A 25,460-nucleotide genomic window follows, 5' to 3' on the forward strand; every position below is an offset into this window, starting at 1 on the left:
ATCTTAGTTATAGTCAAGCCTGCTAGGATTTTAGATAAATTCTCTAAAGACAATCCTGCTAGTTACTTTGACTTCTTAGTTATATCTATATTATTCATAAACATTACAGATATCAGTCAGAACTGCATCTGACTTGCTTGCAACTGATTTGACCCCTGTCTGGAAAATATATTTCTGAGTTGCAGTGGTTTTTACCACACAAATGAGTGAGTAAAGAAATATTTATTGTATATTTACCATGTGCCAGGCTCTGGGCTAGGCATGGAAGATATTATACTATTTAAGACATATTCCTTTTCTACAAGGAGACAATAGCTTAGTTGGAAAAACAGAAACAAAACAGTTACACTATAATGTAATAAATGATGAAACAAAGGTTTTGACTGGGTTAGAATTATATACATGGCTCATTTTCTCTATTAGATTTTAACTCTTAGATGACAAGGTTCGGTACAATGCATTTTCATATCTTCTATAGTGAATTGCACAAAATAAGTGCTTAGGAAATATTTATATATGAATGAATACAAGAATCTCAGCAGAGAGAATGTTTTTCCACTATCATGTCCAATAGAATTAATGCTTTGATGCATTTCTACTAATTAATATTATTTTAATTTTTTCTTTTACTTCTCCAAATAATTTACATTAACACCTCCTGAAGAGATCCTACACATCTGGTTCTCAAAATGTTGACATTGCTGAAAAATGGCATTTCATTGTCTGTTATTTTTATCAATCCTTTAAAGCTATATTCCTTTACTGGTTCATTACATTTTACTCTTTCAATCTTTAGGTACAGATTTATTTTACTTTTGCTACATACTGTGTTAGATTTCTCTTGCTCCTGATGAGGAATGATAAGATAATTAGAATAAAAGTACCAGTGATATTTTAACTAAGCAGTTGTTAATTTGTGATAATCCTGCTAAAATAAGGGACATAAATAATAATACAAAAATTGTACCATTGTAAGAAAAATTCAGATGAAAAGCTCCTTTTCTGATCTTTTCACTGTATGTGATACTGACTTTATTTGAAATATTGACTTTATTTCTGGTCATAAGTAACAGTTAACATGAGTTTTGATGAAAGACTCCTGGGTTTTACTTGAGCATAACTAAATGAACTTTGTAAATCAATACAGTTTATTTCTTTTGAGTGAATGCAGTCTAGTATCAAGGTTTTCTAAATCTTGAGGTTAAACATACTTTTTATTTTTATGTGTTTTATTTTTGTTTTTTCCTCTTTAATATTTCAACGTTTTAGTCTCTGCTGTGGAAATAACTTGCACCAACTCAACTGACTGGGAAGTGTTGTTAGCTTACATGTTATAAACTATAATTCTTTTTTTCATCTGAAATAGATTATTGAGGTTGGACTTTGTGAAGTTTTTGAATTGATCAAGGAGACGCGGTTTTCTCATCCATCCCTCTGTCTCAGGAGTCTCCAAGCCCTGCTTAATGTACTTCAGGGTCAGCAGCCAGAAGGCCTGCAGTCGGAGCCACCAGAGGTCCTAGGTAAGAGCCCAGACTCATTGAATGTAGGATTTAAAACTAAATAGCTTCTCTTAAGAAGCACACACAACAACATGGTAGTGAAACAGTAGGTACATAAATTTGAAGGTATTTGCTAACTATGCTCTCCGGAAGTTACGGTTTGAGAGTTACAGTTCAACCTGTACGCCAGTGTTCATTATGGCATTCTTCGCAATAGCCAAAAGGTGAAAAGAACCTAGTTGCTCATCAACAGATCAATGGATAAACAAAATGTGGTATATACATGAAATGGAATATTACTTAGCTATAAAGAGAAATGAAGTCCTGATACATGCTACCACATGGATGAATTTTGAAAATATTATTCTCTGTGAAATAAGTTAGTCGCACTTATATGAAATAGGCAAATGTATACAGACCAAAGCTTATTGGTGGTTTCCAGGGGTGGGAGGGAGGAGAGAAGAGGGAGTCATTGCTTAGCGGGCACTGAGTTTCTATTAGTGGTGGCAGAATAATTTAAAAAAGGATAGTGGTAATGGTTGCACAACTTGTTGAACATAATGAATGTCATTAAAGTATAAGTGTAAAAATTGCTGAATTGGCAAGTTTTTGTTATATATATATTTTTACCAAGAAAAAAAAAAGAGAATTATAGCTCATGCACAGACATTTCTTGATTAGTGTGATGACAGGGAAAAAACAAAACATAAATCCTTGGAACCCAGAGATAGTCCTCAATCTTTATAGTTGTTACTATACATCGTTCTTATTAAACTTTTTCCCCAAATAGTTAGCATTCACTTTCTCTGATTTTACATATTACTCTGGATACTTAGTTAAAAAATAGAGAAAAAGGGAACAGATGGTACTGAAAACAGCATGGTTGATTTCTAAACAGAGAGCATTTCTTTGGTATTCTTCATAGACAGAAATCTATTATTTATGTCATGGATAAAACTTTTGAATTAGTAGCAACTTCCATTAAGTAAATATATTTTCTTTTTTTTTCATGAATTTTATGAATGATTGCATTTCGTGCTAGTGACCTAGGCTCAACACTTAATTCTATAAACCATATAGAAGCTTTTACTTTAATGGTGTTAAGGAATAGAAATATAAAGGAAGCAATAGTTTTTAAATTGGCTGATTCCTTTTCTTTGATGCTAACTATAGGCCTTGAAAGAGTCTAGAGTTTTCTGGATCCTTCTGGTATCATAGGAAAATTCTCAGACACACTAGAGCCGTGGTTCTCAAATACTAGCATTTATCAGTCATCTGGGCCCTATCTGTGAAGTTTCTGATTCTGTAGGTCTGGGCTGGGGCCCAGGATTTTGCACTCCTAATAAGTTCCCAGCTGATGCTGATACTGCTGCTCTTGGGATCACACTGCTGGTTTGGACTATAGTTTTTCATTTCTTTTGGTCACATTTAGTGCTTTAGTTTTTGTGTTCGATTATTTTTGTTGTTTTGTTTTAGTGGGAGGAGGGTACTAATTATCCTAGCCATTAAAATAAGCTGAGGATTTTTAAAAACAACCCAACTCCCCCTAAACGTTATTAAATGCTACTACTGAATAAGAACTCATGTTAAGAAGCAAACACCTGTCGATTAGCTCTGGTTTGTCGATTAACAAACAATTGGAATATTTAAAATATCCACTAAAACCTATTTTCCATATTTCTTATTTTAAACAACATGCTCATCATTTCTTTTCCTCCTAGGTCTTCCACTACTCTATTGTCTCCTATCAGTTGTACATTTTCCATTGTGTCCTGTCTATGCAATACAGGCGGTTCTTTTAACAATTTAAAATACTGCTGAAAAAAAAAAAGTAGTTTGTCCATATAGTATACGGATACACTCTTTGGTCTCTCTTTGATCCTTTCATCTCTTACCTCTGATCTCTTCACTGCTTTGTTTAATTTTACTGTATAAGGGATTTATCATCCCTTCATATTTTCTGTTTTCTTTAATTAGCTCAAAGATGTAAGTAGTACTTTTGTTCTTTAAATCCTTATTTCTTTTCAAGCCTGTCTCTGCTTTTTTCCTTTGATCCAATATCTTACCACAATCACATTACTTACCTTTTTCCTATTTGGTTACTTTCTTGTTATTCACATTATCTTTTGTATAACTCACATTATTGAAATAGCATAATAATTAGTATACACCAAACTTCTCTTTACAAATGGATGTTGATTTACTCTTCATTACTTAAAAAAAAACTCTTGTATCTATCTTTCTGTTCAGTTTAAGATTAGAGTGTATGTTTTCAATTATTCACTTAAATATAAATTCTTAGTTTACATTTGCAAAATTATATGCTAAATTTTGGTTTATCAGATCATTTATTCAACAGAAATTTTTGAGCACTTCCTATGCTATGTGCTAAGAAAATATGATACAGGGGTGAGCAATACAAACACCATTGCTGTCGTTACAGAACTTAAGCATTGGACAGTTGTTCTCATGTATAATTACAAGTGTGGATTAATAATATGGAGCAAGGTAGATAGAGTTCTGAGAGTCTATCATGGGCTTTCCGAAGATGTAACATTTGAGATTTGAGGATGAAAAGAAGGTAACCAGGTTATAAGTGTTCCAGGCAGAAAGGACAGTATGTAGAAATGCTCTGAGATAGAAAAGGGGAAGACTGGAAAAATACTAGTATGGCTAGTCTGTGAAGGGTGGAAGGGCCTTGTGGTACAGTGTGAAGTAAGGCGGGAAATAGATCTTGGGAAACTTTATGGGCCATGTTAAGGAGTTTGGTTATTATTGTAAATGGAATGAAAAGTCACTCTATGTCATTGCCCTTTCTTTATAGCATGTATTTTATGAAATTATTTGTTTAAATTATTGACTTATCTTCTACTTGAATGTAACTTTTTTGAGGGTGGAAACATTGCCTGTTTGTTTACCACTATACTACCCCAATCTAGAATAGTTCCTGGTATACAGTAAGAATTCAGTAAACATTTGCTGAATAAGTAAAAGATAGAATGGCAGAAGGATGATATAAGGATAGACAGCAGGAAGGATGGGCAGATAGAAGGAAGAATAGATGAAAGGATGAAGGGAAAAAGACGGTTGGAGGGAAAGGCAGAGGGAAGGATGGATGGAATAAAGGAAAGACTGAGGAATAGAGATACAAGTGAAGGAAGGGAGGCAGAAAGGAAAGAAGGAGAGGGAGGAAGGAATTAACAAAGGAATGAATGGATTTTAGGTAGTAACCCAGATTTTCGTTTTAAAAATTTACTTTGGCTAGGAAGTTGAACGGTAGGAGATAATTTATGAACATTTTTTTAGTAGTCCAGTTAATAGATGGTATTAGCATGAATTGGGAAGATGGTGGTGAGATGGAGATAAGTGGAGAAATTAATCAGGAAGTGGAATTAATAGGGCTTAATTTGGGATTAGATATGGAAGATGAGGGATAGGCAGGAGGTCAGGATGATTCCTAGGTTTCTAGGAGTTACCAAATAAATCATACGTGACCTTTTAGTTTTCAGAGAATTACAATACATCAGTTTTTCTCTTGCTCTCTTCCCTCCCTCCCCTTTCCTTTGCCCTCTCTTCACCTTTCTCTGTTTTTCGGTCACTTTTTTCTGATACACACACACTCTCTGTTTCTCATTATTCACTCTTAAGTATTTTCAGATCCCCCTTTCTTTCTGTGGAGGAAATATCCAGAGGATGTCTCCTGATTCAATCCTGAATGGAGTTGTTCTAGGAATCTTTTCTGGAGACCTCTGCTGGTCATAGAATAGTCTTGTGTTACATTTGCCATCTTTGCCACTAAATGGCTTTATGATTTGGGAAAAATTTTTTAACTTCTCTGTTTCTCAGTTTCATTATTCATTAAAGGAAGATGTCTGTCCTGTTGACCTAGAGGTTTTTCTAGCATATAAAATGGATTACATACTCCCTGTATAAGCATGCCTGCTGTTATGTTAACAACAAAACCAGTTTTGTATTAAAACAAATTATAGCATGTGTTCTATGTATTCTTTTGTTGTTTTTAAATATACAGTTTCTGGACAATTAACATTTTAAGAAGCCCATATCCCTCTCAGTCTAAATGGTAAAATAAGTGCAACGGGTAGTCTGTTGCTTGATAGAATGAGTTTCTTGACTATGTGAATACCTTTAGGAAAGTTTGTTTTAAATGACCTTGGGCAGATTTCATTTCTTCATTTACAAAAATAAACGGTTGTACTGAACGTTCTTTAATGCCCTTGTTATATACATATTTGAATTTTTGGGGATAAAAGATAACTAGAAAGGAATTAATGTAAGTGTTTTAACTGCCTTAAATAGTTTTTGTAATGATGCAAGGTATAAATAAATAAATATATACATACAGTGTTCTGTATGTTGGATGAATATAATTGAGTTATATTTTATCCACAGAGTCTCTCTTCCAGCTCCTTTTGGAAATCACTGTTCGAAGTACTGGAATGAATGACAGCACAGGACAGTCCCTGACAGCACTGTCCTGTGCTTGCCTCTTTAGCCTGGTGGCTTCTTGGGGAGAAACAGGAAGGACACTTCAGGCCATCTCTGCTATCCTCACCAACAATGGCAGCCATGCTTGCCAAACTATTCAGGTATTTCAGTTTATTGCTGCTTAGAAATTCCTTCCTGGCTTCTAAATTTCTTTTCTTTATTAAAAGAAAAGGATATGGTTTCAATCTACAATATATATGTGTGTGTTTGTGTATGTATATATAGGTATATATATATTTTTTATTGTACTTCAGGTGAAGGTTTACAGAGCAAATTAGTTTGCCATTCGATAGTTTATATACAGATTTTTCCATGACATTGGTTGCAATCACTGCAATGTGTCGGCACTCTCTGTTACTACCCTGAGTGCCCCCTTTCCATTCGTCCAGTTTTCCTGCCCATTCCTGCCTTCTCATCTTTGCTTTTGGGCAGATATTGCCCTTTTGGTCTCATAGATGGTTGTTCTAAGGAGCACTTTCCTCACGGGTGTTATTGTTTATTTTACAGGCCTGTCTATTATTTGGCTGAAAGGTGATCTCTGGGAATGGCTTTACTTCCAAGTTAGAAGGATGTCTGGGGGTCGTGTCTCGGGGGTTCCTCCAGTCTCTTTCAGACCAGTAAATCTGGTCTTTTACAAATTTGAATTTTGTTCTACATTTTTTTCCCCACTCTAATTGGGACCTTCTTTTGTGATCCCGGTCAGAGTGGTCAGTATTGGTAGCCAGACACCATCAAGTTCTTCTGGTCTCAGGCTAATGGAGGCTGTGGTTCCTGTGGTCCATTAGTCGTTTGGACTGATTATTCTCTTGAGTCTTTGGTTTTCTTCACTCTCCTTTGCTCCAGACAGAAAGAGACCAAGAGTCGTATCTTGGATGGTTGCTTGCAAGCTTTTAACACCCCAGATGCTATTCACCAAAGTAGATGTAGAATGTTGTCTTTATGAACTAGATTATGCCAATTGACCTATATGTCCCCCGAGACTATGGTCCTCAGCCTTCAGACCCAGTAACTCAGTCCCTCGAGGTGTTTGGTTATATCTAGGATGTTTCTATGACTGTGCCCCCTGTGTGCTCTATTATATATTTGAATATAGATGCAGCACATACAAATATGTATGTAGAAGTATCCACAGCCAAACCTGTATATGCACGAGTGTACTCCCATACACCCTCTTACACCTATTCAACATACGTATCTACCTATGTATCTGCTCATAAATTATTGTTTGTTATTACTGTTGTTGCAGGATTGTATATGTTATAGTATTTATTGTCCTCGTCTTTTATTCTCGTGTACCACTGAGTGTCTTCCCTTGCCTTGGTCATAGTGGGCTAACCATTAACTTTGGTGAAGGGAAAGGCAGTACACAATATGTACTGTATATAGTCTACTCTCTAGTTAGTGATTTTCCCTCCCTCCACCTCCCATCTCTGGTAACCATCAAGAAATATTTCTTTCAGTATAGAAACCTTTTTTTAGAGTATTTATAATAATGGTCTCATACAGTATTTACCCTTTTGTGGTTGATTTATTTCACTCAGCATATTTTCCTCCAGATGCATCACATGTTGTGGCATGGTTCGCAGATTCATCATTATTCTTTATTGTTGCGCAGTACTGTGTGTATGTACCACAGTTTGTTAATCCATTCATCTGCTGATGGACACTTAGATTGTTTCCATCTTTTTGCTATTGTGAATGATGCTACAATGAACATGGATGTGCATGTTTATTCTTGTCACAGCTCTCATTTCTCTAGGATATATACCAAGGAGTGGGATTGCTGGATCGTATGGTATTTCCATTTCTGGCTTTTTTAAGGAGGCTCCATGCCATTCTCCATAGTGTTTGTACCATTTTACATTCCCACCAGCAATGTATAAGGGTTCCAATCTCCCCACAACCTCACCAATATTTGTTGTTTTCTGTTTTTTTGATCAGTACCATTGTTGCCGAAGTGAGATGGTATCGCTTTGTGGTTTCGATTTACATCTCTCTAGTGGCTAATGACCGCAACCTTCTCTTAATGTGTTCTTTAACCACCTGAATGTCTTCTTTGTAATCTACTATATTTTTGATTGAATGATTATGGTTTCTCAAACATTGATTTTTGTATCTGAGTTACTTCAGTCAGGCATATAACATTTTAAGCTTTAATATCTGATTGTGGAATAAGCTTTTCACCGTTGTTAGTGGTGGGAGGTACAGTTCTCCTTCCTTACAGGCAAACTTGATATAATTCTTTTGGATCTTCTGGAAATTGAGTAAGAAGTTATAGTTTTAAGTCCCTGCTCTCTGCCTTTTTCTAGTCCCTAGGACAACCTCCAGGACAGAAAAAAGGGCTGTACCAGTCCTGCCATTAGCAGGCCAAAGACAGCAGAAGGAGTATATGGGTCATTTTTGGTGACTTATTCCGGGATCTTGAACTCTCCTAGTCAAGCATGAGCAGTCTCCTGACTCTAGATTTCTACTCTTAATCTTTTGCCTCTCTGCCCTGCTCAGAATCCTCTTGTCCCTTTTTATGGCCCTTAATTATTTTGAAATTCATCTAATGCAGTGGTTTTCAAGCTGTGTTTGATAGACACGCTTTAAGGATTCTACAAATTATTTAATTTAAATGTATGTTTAAAATATATGAACACTTCTTAAATTTTAGTAAAATAAAGGAATTATTTATAATATAGCAAATTTAATAGGATAGTGACCATAAACACTTGAATTTATTGGGGTTCCATGTTGATTTATTTTTGTATAGATTTAGCAATAGCATTGGAGCCTATAGCAGAGGTACGTAAATTAGGTTCACGGATGCCTTCCCAGAGGGTATAAGGTGACATCTAAAGGATGAGTTGAAACTAGCCAGTCCAGAGGGAGTTGTTGGTGTTGCGGGGGTGGGAAGAGAATGTTCCAAGTGTCCATGTGCTAAGACATGGAGGTGAGTGCGAGTAAGAGTGAGTTATTTGAAGGCTGAAAGCAGTTTAGTGTAGTTATAGCAGTTGAGAGCTGTCAAATAGCAAAGACAGGACTTGAACGCAGATGTATCTGATTCCAATATTATGCCCAACCACTAGGCTATACAGAACTACTAGGTTCCGGACTCAACACCTAAGTTGCCCACCCTCTCCCTCCATCCCCAACTCCAGCCAAAACCCTGGATTAAAGCTCACATTGTTCTTTATGATTTGGCTCCTTTTCACCTACCAGCTTCATTTCAAAATCTCTGGATGGAGGGGGAAAAGTCTTCCCTGAGAAAGCATAACTAACATCTCAAACTGTTTTGGGACCCGGATTCATATTACCTGTCTATTCCAGAAAGCTTAAACTGATAGTTTTAATTTAAAGTAGGAATGATAGTACTGAGAAGTGCTTTATTGACGGAGACTAAAATCCTTTCTAAAGGGATGAACCAAAAATTAATAATGACAATAATAGAAGAAACTTATATAAAAGGAGTACAGAGAGGAGGAATTATATAGTTTTCTAAGAAATCTATCATTAACATTTTGATAAGAGTAAGAGAAGAAAACTGCATATAATAAACAACATTATTCTATTTTTAAAAAATCAGAGAACAAGAAATAATTTTGGGGAGTTTAAAATAGGATAGCATCAATTAAAAAAAAAAATCAGTAGAAGGGTTAAAAATATCAGGTTGAAGAAATCCCCAGGGAATGGTTGTGGGGGTTGGGAGAGGAGACAGATTAGAAAATAGGTAATATAAGATAAAATTAGAGAAACTATCCAGAAACTCCAGTATCTGAGTAATAGGAGTTCCAGCAGAGGGGAGGAACCTACCTAAGAAATCTTATAAGGAGAATTCCCAGACCCCAAAGATACAAATTTTGAGATTGGCACGACACACACTGAGTGCCCAACACAGTGAATGAAAATAGAATTACACCAAGTATAACAGTGCAAAATTAAAACTGATGATAAAGAGAAGGTCAAACTTCCAGATAGCAAAGACGGAGTACATAGCAAAAGATCAAGCAAAATAGCATTGCACTTCTCAAAAGCAGCATTGGCAACTGGAAGTAACAGAACAATGTCTTCAGAGTTTTGAGAGAAAATGATACTCAGTATACCTAGCCCAACCATCAGTCAAAGATAGAAGACACTTTCAAACACAGCAGGTACGGAACAGTGTTACCTCCTGTGCACATACACAGTCCTCAGGAAGCTGTGGAAGGCCTACAGATCATCCAGCCCAGATGGAAGCAAGAGGCGAGGGGTGTTGCCAAGGGGAAAAAGTAGAAATGATATGTTTGACTTCATTGAGAGGAGTTAGGGGAACACTTAGGGATAACTATCCAGAAAACTTAGCAAATGTAAAAATGGTGTAATTATTGACTTGAGAAAAAAGGAGGGAAATGTAATATTTTATACTATATTGGCTCAGTTCTAAAGCATATTTACATTGTTGTTTTACTGTCGAGTCGATTCCGACTCATAGCCAGCCTCTTGGACAGAGTAGAACCGCTTCATAGGGTTCCAAAGGAGCGGCTGGTGGATTTGAACTGCTGGCCTTTTTGGTTAGCAGCCGAGCTCTTAACTACTGCGCCACCAGGGCTACATGTTACATAGGCATAATAAAATAAACTCTGAGTATCAGTTTAGCCAGAAATTATAATGTAGTTAAATTTTAAGGATTTGGATAGGGAGGAAAGGCATCATCCTTCTTAATAGGTATCAGTAGAAAATATTTGAAACTGAAAAAAAGGAAGCTTCGACATACTGTGTAGGATTGTGAAGATAAATTCTAGATAAAACAACTATATGTTTAATGTGGCTGCTTCTAGGGAGAAAATTGGAAGCAGCATTAGACTATATGTATTACTTTTATACAAATAAGAATTATGTATTTTGGCTTGAGTTGATGGCCTGAGAACTCTATCTGTAAACAATGCATTTAATGTGCCCTCTAGAACAGTACTGTTTGATAGAAATATAATGCAAGCCACATATGTAATTTAAAATTTTCTACTGGCCACATTAAAAAGTAAAAAGATTAACAGGTGAAATTAATTTTAATATTATATTTTACTCAACTCAATATATCAGGCAGTGCAGGTTGCCTGATGTTTTTGCGAGAGATGCGCATTTCAGTATTTTTGGTAAAAAATGCAACTTAATCTTCTTTGGATTTGACGATTTTTTTGGTCTGCTTGAGATTTACTTCTTAAAATGAGCTTCGTGTTGTTATTTTTTGCTCGCATGCCATCATCATTCTAAACAATTTTTCTTATAAATACTTACATATTACAAAAATGTCTGTATTTGTCATGTTTTGTGTTTGGGACATTTTAAAATATCTTTTTGCTTTTTTCTTCTTTGTTGAACAGGTGCCAACGATACTAAATTCACTCCAGAGAAGTGTACAAGCAGTTTTGGTGGGAAAAGTCCAAATTCAGGACTGGTTCAGCAATGGCATTAAGAAAGCAGCTTTGATGCACAAGTGGCCATTAAAAGAAATATCTGTTGATGAAGATGATCAGTGCCTACTTCAGAATGATGGATTTTTTCTTTATCTGTTATGCAAGGATGGCTTATACAAAATAGGCTCTGGATACAGTGGAACAGTTAGGGTAATGTTATTTCTTACAGTTGTTAAGCATAGCAGAGGATGTATCCGTACTGAATTGTGTTCCGTTTGTTTCTAGCCTCATTTTTAGAGTACCATCTAATTTTGATATAATAGTAATTCTTTAAAAATCTTAATTGAAATGTGTACATTAAATGTCATTCATCCTTTTGAATTATTTTCATTAATTATTAATTATGAAACTGTTGATAGACAATATTTGTTATTTTGCAGGGCCATATATACAATTCTACATCCCGCATCAGAAACAGAAAAGAAAAAAAGTCTTGGTTAGGGTATGCTCAGGTAGGAGAATATCCACAATAAACCAAACTTTCTTTTTTAAATTTTAAAACATGTGGTTTGTATTTAATTAGTATATAACGTCACTCCTATTTAAACAGAAATGGTGTGTGTGTGTATATATGTAGATATATATATTTTAAACAGTGCTGCTGTAAAAACAGTATTTAAAAAAAGTTGCTATTGAGTCATTTCCAACTCAGGGTGACCCCATGTGTGTCAGAACAGAACTGTACTCCATAGGGTTTTCAGTGGCAGATTTTTCAGAAATAGATTGCTAGGCCTTTCTTCTGAGGTGTGTCTGGATGAACTCAAATTGCCAGCCTTGCGGTTAGCAGCTAAGTGCTTAACTGCACCACCCAGCGACTCCCATAAAAACAGTATAGCATAGTATAAAAAACATTGGCTTAGAATTAATAAGAAATTTACTTTCAATTCTGTCCCTGCTTTTTACTAGCTATGTGATTTTGGAAAACTCAGTTGACTTACTTGGTCCTCTGTTATCTATCTGTAAAATGGGCATAAAAATGCCTTGTTTAGGTGAGCTTCTAGATAAGAATCAAAGACTACCTTTATGATTAGCAAGTATGAGTTGGGGAATGTTTCTGCCACCTGAGGCCAAATTGGGGCTTCTTAGCACAAACTCCTCCATTCTAAATCTATAGCAGTAACTTCCAGGGATCACAGTTTGGCCTGCTGGTTAACACTCAAGTCAGCTCCATGGAGGACCATGCAGAATCATCAAAGAGAGAAAAGAGCTAGGCTGTGTTGCTTTCTTAATCCCATGATCTCATCCCCTGAATAGCATGGCCGAATGGGTGTCAGCCTCTTGGGAAGACAACAGTCAGATGCATCACTCCTCCTTCCGTTGAGAGAAGCAAATTAAAAATGGAAAAGAGAGGCCAGAAATGCTTATTTCCGTGCAAACCCTTCCTGAGAGGCAAAGCTCAAGTTACATTGTGGAAGGAAGTAGAGTAAGGATTTCCTTGCACACCTGCTTTGCCCAGCTCAAAGGGTTGTTGTCAGCATCAAATGATAAAAGATATTTAAAAGGATTTTAGAAGCTAAAGAAATTATTGTTGTATGAAAAATAATCCTGCTGTATCAACTAGTGGGGAGATTCTAAAATTTAATTTTAGGTAGCAAATTAATCACTCAGTGATTGTTTTTTAAAACGTAACCTGTTTTGAAATGTCTTATCAATTTTTTATTTGCTACCTATTCTAAGAAATAATGCATGGAAAAATAGTTTTACAGAAATATGGTCAGTGATACATCAGTCCATCTAAAACTACTACTCTATTCATTTTGAAATGGCAACTTAAATATTTCATTATTTTTTCTTTTAAAATATTTGTTAAAGTAATAGTGATCATTTCTGTTATTTCCTTGGCAAGTGATGTAATCATCTTGAAGAAAATGTTTATCTTGTGTTTATGTATATTTGTGCTGTTTATATGTATCTGAGAATACGCTAGATTAAATTGACTCCCAGATAACGTGCCATGCCTCCTCTTATTAAAGTATACCCATGCTCTTACATTTTTTAGACATCATCAATACTGATGTATTATTGTACCTCAGAAAACTGTAATGTGGTCCTGTATGGCTGCTTTTGCTAAGTTGGTAATGAAAAAAATATTTTAACATGTAACACAACAAAACTTTTTGTTGTTATCAGGGTTATTTATTGTATAGAGATGTGAGTAACCACAGCATGACAGCCATAAGAATAAGCCCTGAAACACTGGAACAAGACGGTACTGTAATGTTACCAGGTATGTTATTCCGCTGGTCGTTGTTTCTTCACAAGTGATTTTAAGGTGTGCATGTTAGGTATTTAGACATTTAGCAAGAAATGGTGCTTGCTTACAAATGGTTCAAAAATCTTGACATGCAAAACAGTTTATAATCTATGTAAAGTTAATGCATGTGAATTCAGTAGACATCAGACCTTGTCCATCTGCAACCTGATTCCTTCCCCAGCCTCCCCAACTATCTCAACTGCTGAATTAGTGATGTTACTTTGTTGCTCATATTAAGAAAACAACACTGGCTCTCATATGACCTGATATAAAGAATCTTCTGCTTATTTTAACAACTACACTTTGACATTTCCTCTTTATTTTAAAGTGTTTTCAGAGACAGAGATTTAAGCGTGTGTCAAGAATTTTTTTTAAAATTCCAACATTTACCCCTTTTAATAAAACTCTGATAAGGCAGTTTGGACACAATTCAGTTTGCCTTAATTCATACTTATAATCACTGCTGTTTAAATTGAGACAGTAAATCTCAAATTTTGTGGAACACTGGGCAAAGGCATAAGATGTTTTCCATTGTAAGGTCTTTGAATTCGCTTATACTTTCCAAAATGGTTTCTTTATATTAAAATGTTGAATGTTCAATGTGTCTATCAATAATTTTAAGGTAAGCAGCAATAGTACTTCTAGGTGTTTGACCATATGAAATCATTTGAGAACCACTGCTCTGAAGAGCACATTGAGAAAGATAATTGCTCCCAGGCAGCGTGTTAATTTTTGCATTTTTTTAAAATAATGCTATCAGACATTTATGTGAATATTGCTACGTATACCCAAATTAGTTTACATGATTCCATGTTAAGGAAAATGTAACATTTTTTGTCCCTTTCACATAAAGAGCAGCTTTGGAAAACACATGACTTAATAAAGCTGTTTTGTAAATTGCTGGCTATTTTCAGATGAGTCTATAGGTTTTTCTTTTTTTTTTTTTCCATCACAAGTCCTGGGCCATCTCTCTGGTCCTAATAATAATGATTATTTTTGAAAAATAATTTTTTAATAATAAAATGTATACCTCAATACAAATACATACAAAATAATCATATTTATTGTAGAAAAATCATATAAGCAAAAGAGAATAAAATCAAAACAACTTGTAACCCACTTCCCATATATAAACACTGTTAACATATTCGTGAATATCCATTCTTTTCTCCTGTTTGTATGTATGTACTGTGATCATACTCTAAATATTGTTTTTTTAAACCTACTTCTTTCAGTTAATATTCTGAATATGTTTTCATGTCATTAAATAATCTTCTACATATCATTTTAATGTTGTAAAATATATTCCATTGATTAATATGTTGGAATTCCAATTTTTTGTTACATGTTACATTTTGTATAACAGATATATAATGAACATCCCTATTGCTGTCTTTGTGCAAGCATTTTAGGGTAATATACTAGAAGAAAAATTCTGATTTTTGATAAATTGGCAAATCTCCCTCACCCCCCAAATGGATGAATAATATAAGGGATTTACTTCTGAGAAGCCCTGATCATTAATAGAGATTGTGAGTGACAAGACAATTTGAAAACATCTATGTAAAGCTGCTGTGTTTATTTCACCATGATAAAAAATGTCTTGTTAATTTCCTTATTCAGTATAAATCCCTCTACATCCGTTAACATATGAAATGCAACTTTAAAAAATATAAGTGTGGCTTTCAATTCTGTGTTTTATTAAATATATACTGTGTTCTTGGAGAAGAATGAACCAGACTTTGGGAGGATATTGTGTGTCTTCTGAACTAGTAGATGTTGCCTAGAATTTTCCTGAAGATGCTGTCTTATGATATTACATGAAGGATTAAGAAAGGATAAAGAGAAAAATCTTTCTGAAATCACGTGGCAGGAAGACTCAGCCCTCAAGTCTGAAAGAAGTCCGTCGTATTCACCGTTCTTTGGCCTGGACCATATTTTCTTCAGTAGCACTTTTTCTTTCCTAGATAGGGACAGCTATGCTCTTTAGCTTTCTCTTCAGGAAGGAGCAGAAGTGAATCGTCGGGTTTATAGATGGTATGAATACGTATGAATACGATGTTTAACATGAACATAAATCAAGTAGTTCCTTGAGCTTTGTGTTCCAACTTGTCTTATAGTCTAGTTTACAAAAACATTATTTTAAACCTGGTGTTGCTGAACTTGCTGCTTTGCAGGAGAAAGATGTGGCAGTCTGCTTCCATAAAGATTTACAGCCTTAGAAACCCTATGGGACAGTTCTACTCTGTCATGTAGGGTTGCTATGAGTTGAATTGACTCAGGGGTAGTGGGTTTGTTTTGGCTTTGATTGCTGAACTTAAAACATACTCTTTTTTGTTTGTTAACTGTCATTTTATCCTTTATTTTTCAACATACCTTTTATGTTGTATCCTTATGTCATTTGCTCTCCAAGTCTGGTGACAGGTTGCCTCAGATCATGAGGCTGTTTACTACTCTTCTTGCGCCGCTTCACCCCTCACCCCTGCATTTACCTGAAATTATAATGAGTTTTTCTTCTTTGCTTTTTAGTTTAAAATCTTACTGCTTAAAGCTTGAGAAGCATCTTTCTTGTGCCTCTTTGTATTCTGTACAGTGGACTAGGAACTCTTTCTTTCGATTTCTCCTCTCTTTGATTACCAAGTCTCTTGGGCTTCCAGTGGGCCTTGTCTCCCAGTTTCTATTTCCAGTTTGTGATCACTGAATTCTCTATTTGGTAAGGGTCTGCCTGTGTTTTTGCATATTTATAATACAGAAGTATGCTAGTATGAAGCTCCTGGGCAAAGATTATAGAGTAATCCAGCTTATTTGGGTGGGGGGTTCTCCATTGCTGCATTCTAGAAACAGAATTTTATGTTTCATTGATTCAGGTGCAAATAGAAACCTGCATTCTCTTGGTATTGTGATTAATGGAGAGATTCATCCTAGTTCTCTGCAGTTATTTTGGGAAATGTGTGTGCTTTTATACTTGCTTGCTAAACATTTGTTTTTTTCCAAAAGGATACAGTGTATACTTAGATGTTAGATTTTGCTTGTAGTTTCCTGTTATTTAGTAGCATTCACTAACACGTGTTTCAGTGGTCCTTCTGTAATACAGGTATCCCTTGTTACAATTGAGCCTGTGTGTATTTTGATCAAAGTATATAGTATACTGTTCTACAGAGATATTTTCAGTATTGGCAAAATAAGATACTCCAGTCAAGATATATGACTGCTTTCTGATAAAAAGAAATACGTAAGCATAGATTTGCCTGCTCTGTGAAGGACGAACATTTAAAAAGTTTAGAGCGTGCAAAATGCTAAAAATGCTGGAAATAAATATCGAACTTGGAAGTGAAAAATTGTACAACCAGTTTTGAATTCCATGTTTTATAAAACAAGGTATATCTGTAGTTGGACACTATAGATCTCAAATACAGAAACTGTAGGTCTATCTGTATTTTTCTGTGACACTAATTACTGTGATGTATGTCTGAGGGTACAGTGTTACCTACATCGCATGTGATTGTATTGAAATGATTATAACCAACATTATAGTTTGTTCACTGTGGTGCATGTTTACTACTAGACTGTATTTAGTACTAATTCTTTTTGAAATTAGGTGGGTTCTCAGGTGTTTGCATATGGAAGAAATTATAAATGTAAGCACAAAAAGGTAATAAGTATAATTAGTTGAGTTACTTAGTATCTGCTACTTTGCAATTCTTTATTAAAAAGTGCAGTCTCCTTTTTTAGTTTAAGTTTATCCTTATTACGTGGAGAGCTCTCGTTCTGACTTCAACAGAGGAGTAAAGTCACTTTATGAGGTGTTTGATCATATTGTAATATAATCACTTTTTCTTCCTTCTGTACAGATTGCCACACTGAAGGTCAAAATATTTTATTCACTGATGGAGAATATATTAATCAGATAGCTGCTTCGAGGGATGTAAGTACCCTGAATTATGAGTAGCTAGTGTAAGTGAAACCCCTTTGTCTTAAATTATTTAGTTTTTGTTAGAATATACCAAAACCAAACCAAACCTGTTGCCATCAAGTCAGTGCCAACTCATAGTGACCCTATAGGACAGAGTAGAACTGCCCCATAGGGTTTCCAAGGCTGTAATCTTTACGGAAGGAAACAGACTGCCACATCTCTCTCCGGCAGAGCCGCTGGTGGGTTTGAACTGCCAACCTTTCTGTTAGCAGCCAAGCACTTAACCACTGTGCCCCCAGGGCTCCTTATTAGAATATAGAGCCTAAAAAGACCAATTTATGCAACATAACTGTGAATATTTTATTTCTTTTAGGATGGTTTTGTTGTCAGAATATTTGCCACAAGCACTGAGCCTGTGCTACAACAAGAATTACAACTTAAACTGGCCAGAAAATGCTTACATGCCTGTGGTATCTCACTATTTGATTTGGAAAAGGACTTGCATATTATAAGTAAGATGGCAAAATAAGCCTTTCCCTCACATTTTAATTTTCAGATTCTTTCTTATTTTAGAAACTAACATTGTTTTTTCAACAGTTTAACTTATCTTTTAGTAGCTGTTTTGATGTCTGTTGCTGTGAAGCACAATCATGAGTTAATATGTATAAGTCGGAAATACGGTTCTTTAAACAGTATATTTGAGGACCGTTTAAAGGAGTTGACTAATAATTTACCATTTTTGTTTTGAATAGTGCAAAACAAAATTATATTTAATAAGAATTGTGGATGGGCAACACAGTGGACATCATTAGTTTATATGCCCCTCTATTTCAGTTAAAATTTTACAAACTTGTATTGTAAATATTACTACAGTAATATACATAATTCTCTCATTCAAACCTTTAATGTTTTTTTGAACATATTTTCAAGATATGCATAGAATGATTCCATTGATTGTGAAAATAGTAACTGGCCTAACAAACTAATCAGTAATCTTTCATTTGGATACAGAGATATAGACAGAGTATTTCTTGGGCTTAGTATACTTATTCTTGCAGTTAGGATCACTCGTTCCCATTAGGGTCTCAATTTTTATTTGCATTGCCACTCCAGACTTCATAGTGCTATTCTTTAACTTGTGGGATTTTTTGCAAGACCCATGTTTTTTGATTGCTCTTTCTATAAATTTAACAAACCTGACATTAGTACTTTACATGTCATATTTGAATTGAATTTTATAGTGGTTTTATAATTCCCCTGTAGAAAACATTTAAATTGAAATTATAGTTTTCATATTTAAAGAGTCATTTGTATAGTTGGGCAGAATCATGAATTATGCCCTATATCAAGTCATAATTGTTTATTCATAGTTTTGTAATTTTTTAAAATGTGCCTAAGGGTCTGTGTGCATATATTCATAGAATAGCTACATGAAATGTTCTTCTGTGGGAAGAAATATGGAATAGAGTATCTGAAATATATTAATCCAGATATCTGTGTGGCATTGTTCAGGCCCTCAAACAACTCTGTTCTGGACTAAAGTGACTAAGCTTTATATGTTATTCATTTTTAAATGGGCAGTATAGTCATGAAGTTCACATGAGAAGATTTGTGAACTGCTTATTGCCTGGTACCTAATAGGTGCTCAATTAAAATTTGTTCCTTAATTTATTCATTGAGTAAATATTGCTGATACTGAATTTTTAACTGTTGTTGTTTATATTTTAAAAAATTAATTTAGTACTAGTTTGGGACAAATTTTGAGGTTTATGATAACTTTGTCTTTCCATGGAGTAGTGTACCTGTTATTGTTATTAGTTTTTTTTTTTTTTAACTGGACATAAGACATGTATCTTGTCATCTTGGTTTTTGAGTGATGTTAATTGAATTTTTAATCACTTAAAGTAGTACATATTGTGCTTCAAATTATTCATACTAAAACTATAATAGCATTCATTAGTACTGTTGTATATCAGGTACAGGATTTGATGAGGAGTCAGCAATTCTTGGTGCAGGACGTGAGTTTGCACTAATGAAAACAGCAAGTGGAAAGGTAAATTACTCTTTTTTGGATAAAATTAACGTTTTCTGCTTTAAAAGATGGTTGGTGTAGTCAACTGGTTGCATAGTGCACATGTTTAAATGTAGTCAATCATCTTTTTAAATTTTACTTTAAAATATTTTGTTTTTTTAATGTAAAATTCATAAAATTAGTGTGAAAGATAATTGTGACATTTAAGACTTTATAAAACGTTACATTTTTATAAATATATAATTTTAATTATGGAGCTCTTTATAATCTTTTGAGTTGGGGTAAATTTACATTTTGTACTTATTTTTATAAATGGTATATTCATTGCAAATTTATATACTTGTGAATGTACAGAAGTGTACAGACTACAAGTTGGGGGAAGTAGGAGCATGTATACTTAGTTATAGGTTGTGGAATTTAATCTATAGAGATAGAAACTTTGTGTCTAGTGGACATGAGGATAAAGTAAATAAAAGAATTCTGAAAATTAAAATTGCTAGATGAATATAGCATATTTATATATAGGGCTTTTTACAGCTTGAAAAAGTGAATTGACAATTTTATAAATATCCTACAGTTGTGAGTTTTGAAGTATATTTATGGAAATAAACATAAATATGAAAAAATTATAAGTATCTTGAATAGGTATAAAGAAACTATTATGAACTCTGTGTGATTGTGTTTTAGTGTACATATTTCTCTCTTACTCAGCTTGCAGAAGTCGAATAGTATTTAAAAAGGCTTAGGTTCTTGTTATTTTTGTCTTTCAATAAAATATGGAATTTCTTTTTCTCTCATACGAAACCTAGTGTGCTGTCAGCTCAAAAAGGCACTGTATGTAAATCTTTTGTTTTTTATTTTTCAATATGTAAGATATATTACACTGGCAAGTACCAGAGTCTTGGAATCAAACAAGGTGGTCCTTCAGCAGGAAAATGGGTTGAGCTACCAATTACAAAATCGCCAAAGATTGTCCACTTCTCAGTTGGACACGATGGCTCTCATGCCCTTTTAGTTGCAGAAGATGGAAGCATATTCTTCACAGGATCTGCTAGTAAAGGAGAAGATGGAGAATCAAGTAAGTTGGCCAAGCAAGTGAGCATTCAGTAAAAATACTGTGGGATTTATTTAACATAAGGTATATTAATTTCAATAACACTAACCTCACCAAGTATAATAGAGGATTTTACATTAGCATATTTAGTTAATGGTGGTGGTGTACTGTTCATTAAGGAACTGTGATTGCTAATTTCATTCTAGAGTACATATTCATGAAATTTTACATGCTTTCTAGATACATGACTGTTCATCTGAGAATATATCATTGTCCTGTTTTGTCAGTTGGTGTTATTTTAAAAACTGTTTATTCCATTAGATTATTTTAGGAAACTGCAAACTTTGGGAGGAATAGATATTTCAGAATGAAGGTAAATCTTATATAACCTTGTCTAGCAATATCTGTTGTAGATCACTGTTCTTGGTGTTTTTTTCTCTATAACAAAACCATTGTTTAAAATGAAAAAATAAACAGTTTTATCTCTTTTCTGTATTTCTGCTCTGGTTCTTTGTCAAAGTGTTATTTTTTTCTCATTTGTAACTTCTCATATCCTTAATACATTTTAGCACTGTAGAGTAGCATCTTATGGGGATTAGTTTTTTGAAGTCAACATATAAGGCAAAAATCATGTGTAAATAAAAGTTGCCCTGGAAAAATCCCTTCAGATACCCATGAAGTGTATTATTATCTCTCAGATAATTCAGCACACTCAGGTTTCCGCTTAACATTTGGAACACATTGTTTTTCCTTTGATTAAGCAGCAGATAAAATAATTGCCATGTGTATGTATATGGAGCAAGTTATATGAAAAATATATATTGGTATCTTTAAACACCAGAATTGTACCCAGGAAACAGTATGTTTTTATTCCAAAACATATGCAGGAGCTGACTAAAGAAACAGCAGATTGATACCTCCCATCATTTGTCTATTCTAGGGACTTAGTTTTTGAGAACAAAGGTGCTCAAATCACCCGCATTTGAATTTACTCTCTTTTTCTCCATATGTGTCTTTCCTGTCCTTATAGTCTCTAGTTAACCTGGTATAGGTATTTAATAACTGTATGTGGAATAAATGAGGAATTTGTTTTATTTTCCAGGGTTTAGCATAAGAATATGTGTGGACTAGAGTTTGAGAGAAAAGGGAATTTTTGTATACATGATAGTGCAATGATACTGATAGTGTAAATAGCTAAGCCAGATATTGGACTCCCCCCCCAAAAGTTTGATAGAAATTTGATGTTTCCCATTGGGAATTTCAAATGTGCTACAAAGAAGATATGATAGTGATCACCTAAATAGTAATTGACCAACTGAGGCCTGTAGGTTGGCTCATTATATTGACATGTTGGAAAGCCCAGGCCTGTGTGAAAATAAATAAAATGTATCATAAATGCAAGAAACACCCCCCTCCCCTTGGGCTTTATATAGAAACTGTTGTACATAAACCAGTTGCTGTTGAGTTGATTCCTACTCAAGGCGACTTTATGTGTGTAAGAGTAGTAACTGTGTTTCATAGGGTTTTCAGTGACTGATTTTTTGGAAATAGATCACCAGGGCATTTTCCTGAGGGCTTTTGGGTGGACTCAAACATCCAACGTTTCAGTTAGGAGCTGAGCACAGTAACAGTTTGTACCGCCGGACTCCAGTTATTTGTACATAAATGTGTTAATTTTATTTCTTTGTTTTTTAAGCTAAGAGCAGAAGGCAATCAAAACCCTATAAACCTAAAAAGATAATTAAGATGGAAGGGAAGATTGTGGTCTATACAGCCTGCAATAATGGAAGTAGTTCTGTTATTTCTAAAGATGGAGAGTTATACATGTTTGGAAAAGATGCCATTTACTCCGATAGTTCAAGTAAGTTAAAAAAATTAAACATTATTTCAGTTTATGGAAAAAAAGATCAATACTAATCATTATGTATTACAAAAATATGGCTAAAAAATTAACATTTGTAGTATATTTTCTCTTTATTTTTCACATTTTTTCCCCAAAATACAACATTTTGTGGTTCCTTCTTGTCACTTTTAAGGAACACTGTCATTAGTTTCAAGCCAGTCGTAGAGCTTGGCTAGTAAAGATTCAGCTTATCTGTTACTTTCTCTGGAATGCTTTCCCTAGACTCGATTAGGTGCTTATATGACTTGTCCCTGGTAGTACCCTGGGATGTGATTTTCTGCTTTGTAATTGTTGAATTATTTATCTTTCCCTTTAAGCTGTTAGGTTGTCAAGGAGGGACTCTTTCTTATTTACTGTTAAATCCCAGTGCCAAGCACAGTGCCTGGCACAGTGTGGGTTCTCGATAATTACTGGCTAAGTGGTTGAATGACTGATAAACCAAAAGTTTAAGTAGTGGATATGAGGGCTACTACTAGCCAAATAACAGATTTTATTTATAAACTCTAACCTTAAAAAAATCACCATATTATGTTGCTAGATACTCTTTCTAGGACTTAGAAATAACTATAATTGAATGAAGCAGGCCACTTGGAAGGATTTTATATAAGGTAAAGATGTACAAGCTAGTAATGTGTATGAATTTCTTTGGAAAAAGGAAAGCAGAATTAATAAACTTTGTGGTTGGAAGCTTAACTGATTATATGATGCTAGCTAGGTAAATGATGTATATTGAAACTTTATAACAATTACTTATTAGAGTGAACTGTACCTAGGTAATATGTGAGTGACTTAATGTGGTAACACTTAGCTTCTCAATTGGCCTCAGCAGTCAGAGAGTGAATCAGAATTTTGGAGTGGACTCATGTACAGTTTAAAAATAATATTCGATATAACTATTGCTTGCTAAAATCTTCTTGGCTAGGACTGATGAAGATTACATATTTATTCAACAGATATTTATTGAGCACTGACTATATGTAAAAGATTGGTGAACCAGACAGATATGGTTCTTGCCTTTTCAAGGATCTGGGAGACAATTAGGCAATACAGAATTTAAATATAAGAGAAGTGTGGTTTAGTGGTTATGAACATTGACTTATATCTGGCACCACCAATTTATAGATGGTTAATAGTTTACTTAACCTTTTAGAGCTTTCCTCTCCTCCCCACCTAATAATAGTACCTGCTACATACAGTTGTTGAAAAGATTATAGGAGATAATACTTACAAAATGCTTAGCACAGAGCCTGGCATATGTAAGGGCTCAAATCATGTCAGCTAGTACAATTCATAATAAGTACCATTTCTGTGTATACATTTTTTTAAGTATGCTGAATACTAAAATGGGAGTTTTTGAAGCATACTTAACAAAAAGACCTAAGCTAGTATAGAGTAAAAGGGAAGGCCACCTTAAGGAAGTAATATCTGTAATATCTGAGCTAATAATGTAGAACAGTTTTCCCAACATGTGATACAAAGTTGACATTTGTAATTTAAATAAAACAAATACTTTTGAGTTTTTAAAAAAGTGTTTATTTTAATATATATTAGAAAAAATATACAATATTTGACTTTTACTGTTGTTACTACTTTTGACAAGATTAAAAATGCTTCAGTCAATTTAAAGTTGATGCAAAAAATATAAAGTAGATACTATGGGTGGCAAAAACCAAACCAATTACCTTTGAGTCAGTCCCAACTCACGATGATTCCCTGTGTGCAGAGTAGAACTGCTCCACAGGGTTTTCAAGGCTGTGACCTTTTGGAAGCAGATAGCCAGGCCTGCCTTCCAGGGTGCCTCTGGGTGGATTTGAACCACCAGCCTTTCAGTTAGTAGTCAGTTGGATGTAACAGGTATAATGAAAGTAATAATGAATATTGAAGTTAGAAAATAGTTATGTGTTAGATTATGGAAGGAAGCATTGTAGGTTAAAAAAGATTGAAAAGTATTGCTTTGGAAAACCTCACAGATTCCTACAAAAACAATATGATTTCAGTATACTATGAGTATTTTACTGTGTTCTGCTGAGGCACGTCAGAGCAGGTAAAGTAAATGATTTATAGGGTCCATTGTATCTGGACCAGGTAAGTTCAAGAACTATTAGTGCTTCTGAGAATTGCTGAGAGGCACTGGCCATTAGAGCAACATTCAGGAGAAGTAAGCTTGAGCTAATGCCGCAGTAAAGATTCATCCCAAGTCTGGATGGTAACATTTTGAGATTCATTAAAGCTACGTTATAAAATTACAAAATTAATTTAGTCATACCCTACCACTCTTATGGCCATGTATTTCTCACTTCAGTGAGTTATTTTGCCACAGAAATAAGAAGTTCTGTATCAGGGTGGTCTTTTTACATTACTGATGAGTTATTAGGCTCAGAAGTATTTTGTTGTTTCTTAATAATTTTGTATCTTTCCTTCAGGTTTGGTAACTGATTTGAAGGGCCATTTTGTAATTCAGGTAGCTATGGGCAAAGCTCATACTTGTGTTTTAATGAAGAATGGCGAAGTGTGGACGTTTGGTGTAAATAATAAAGGACAGTGTGGACGAGACACTGGTGCCATGAACCAAGGAGGGAAAGGTAAGTGTTTGATATGTGGATATTAAAATTTGTGTTGTCTTTTCATTAGTTTCAGAAGAACGTGTATTAAGAATATTACTCTTCTCAAAATTAGTGACTCTTTGATTTCATACTTAGGAATTAGGAAAACCACTGAATTTCTTATTTATTTGACAATAGTCATTGATAAAAGTGTTTTACTGGAAATGGACTCAATGCACCCATAAAGAGACGGAGAGTGGCAGAATGGATAAGAAAACAGGATCCATCAATATGCTGTCTACAAGAAACACACCTTAGAAA

The 25,460-nt window shown here is 34.5% G+C and overlaps 1 protein-coding gene across 8 annotated transcripts in view; it reads left to right on the top strand.

Moving 5' to 3' along the window:
• MYCBP2 (MYC binding protein 2) overlaps positions 1 to 25,460 on the top strand; it is a 308,219-nt gene that overhangs the window by 59,421 nt on the left and 223,338 nt on the right. For all 8 annotated transcript variants that reach the window (XM_023726707.1, XM_023726708.1, XM_023726712.1 and 5 more), the window contains exons 4-14: positions 1,367 to 1,520; positions 5,910 to 6,106; positions 11,348 to 11,590; positions 11,821 to 11,892; positions 13,571 to 13,667; positions 17,546 to 17,619; positions 17,981 to 18,119; positions 19,584 to 19,660; positions 20,513 to 20,717; positions 22,390 to 22,554; positions 25,020 to 25,178. In XM_023726707.1, the coding sequence (XP_023582475.1) occupies positions 1,367 to 1,520; positions 5,910 to 6,106; positions 11,348 to 11,590; positions 11,821 to 11,892; positions 13,571 to 13,667; positions 17,546 to 17,619; positions 17,981 to 18,119; positions 19,584 to 19,660; positions 20,513 to 20,717; positions 22,390 to 22,554; positions 25,020 to 25,178 (1,582 nt within the window). The remainder of the gene's footprint in view (positions 1 to 1,366; positions 1,521 to 5,909; positions 6,107 to 11,347; positions 11,591 to 11,820; positions 11,893 to 13,570; positions 13,668 to 17,545; positions 17,620 to 17,980; positions 18,120 to 19,583; positions 19,661 to 20,512; positions 20,718 to 22,389; positions 22,555 to 25,019; positions 25,179 to 25,460) is intronic.

Source organism: Trichechus manatus, unplaced genomic scaffold, assembly GCF_000243295.1.
Source record: "Trichechus manatus latirostris isolate Lorelei unplaced genomic scaffold, TriManLat1.0 scaffold00013, whole genome shotgun sequence".
NCBI lineage: Eukaryota > Metazoa > Chordata > Mammalia > Sirenia > Trichechidae > Trichechus > Trichechus manatus.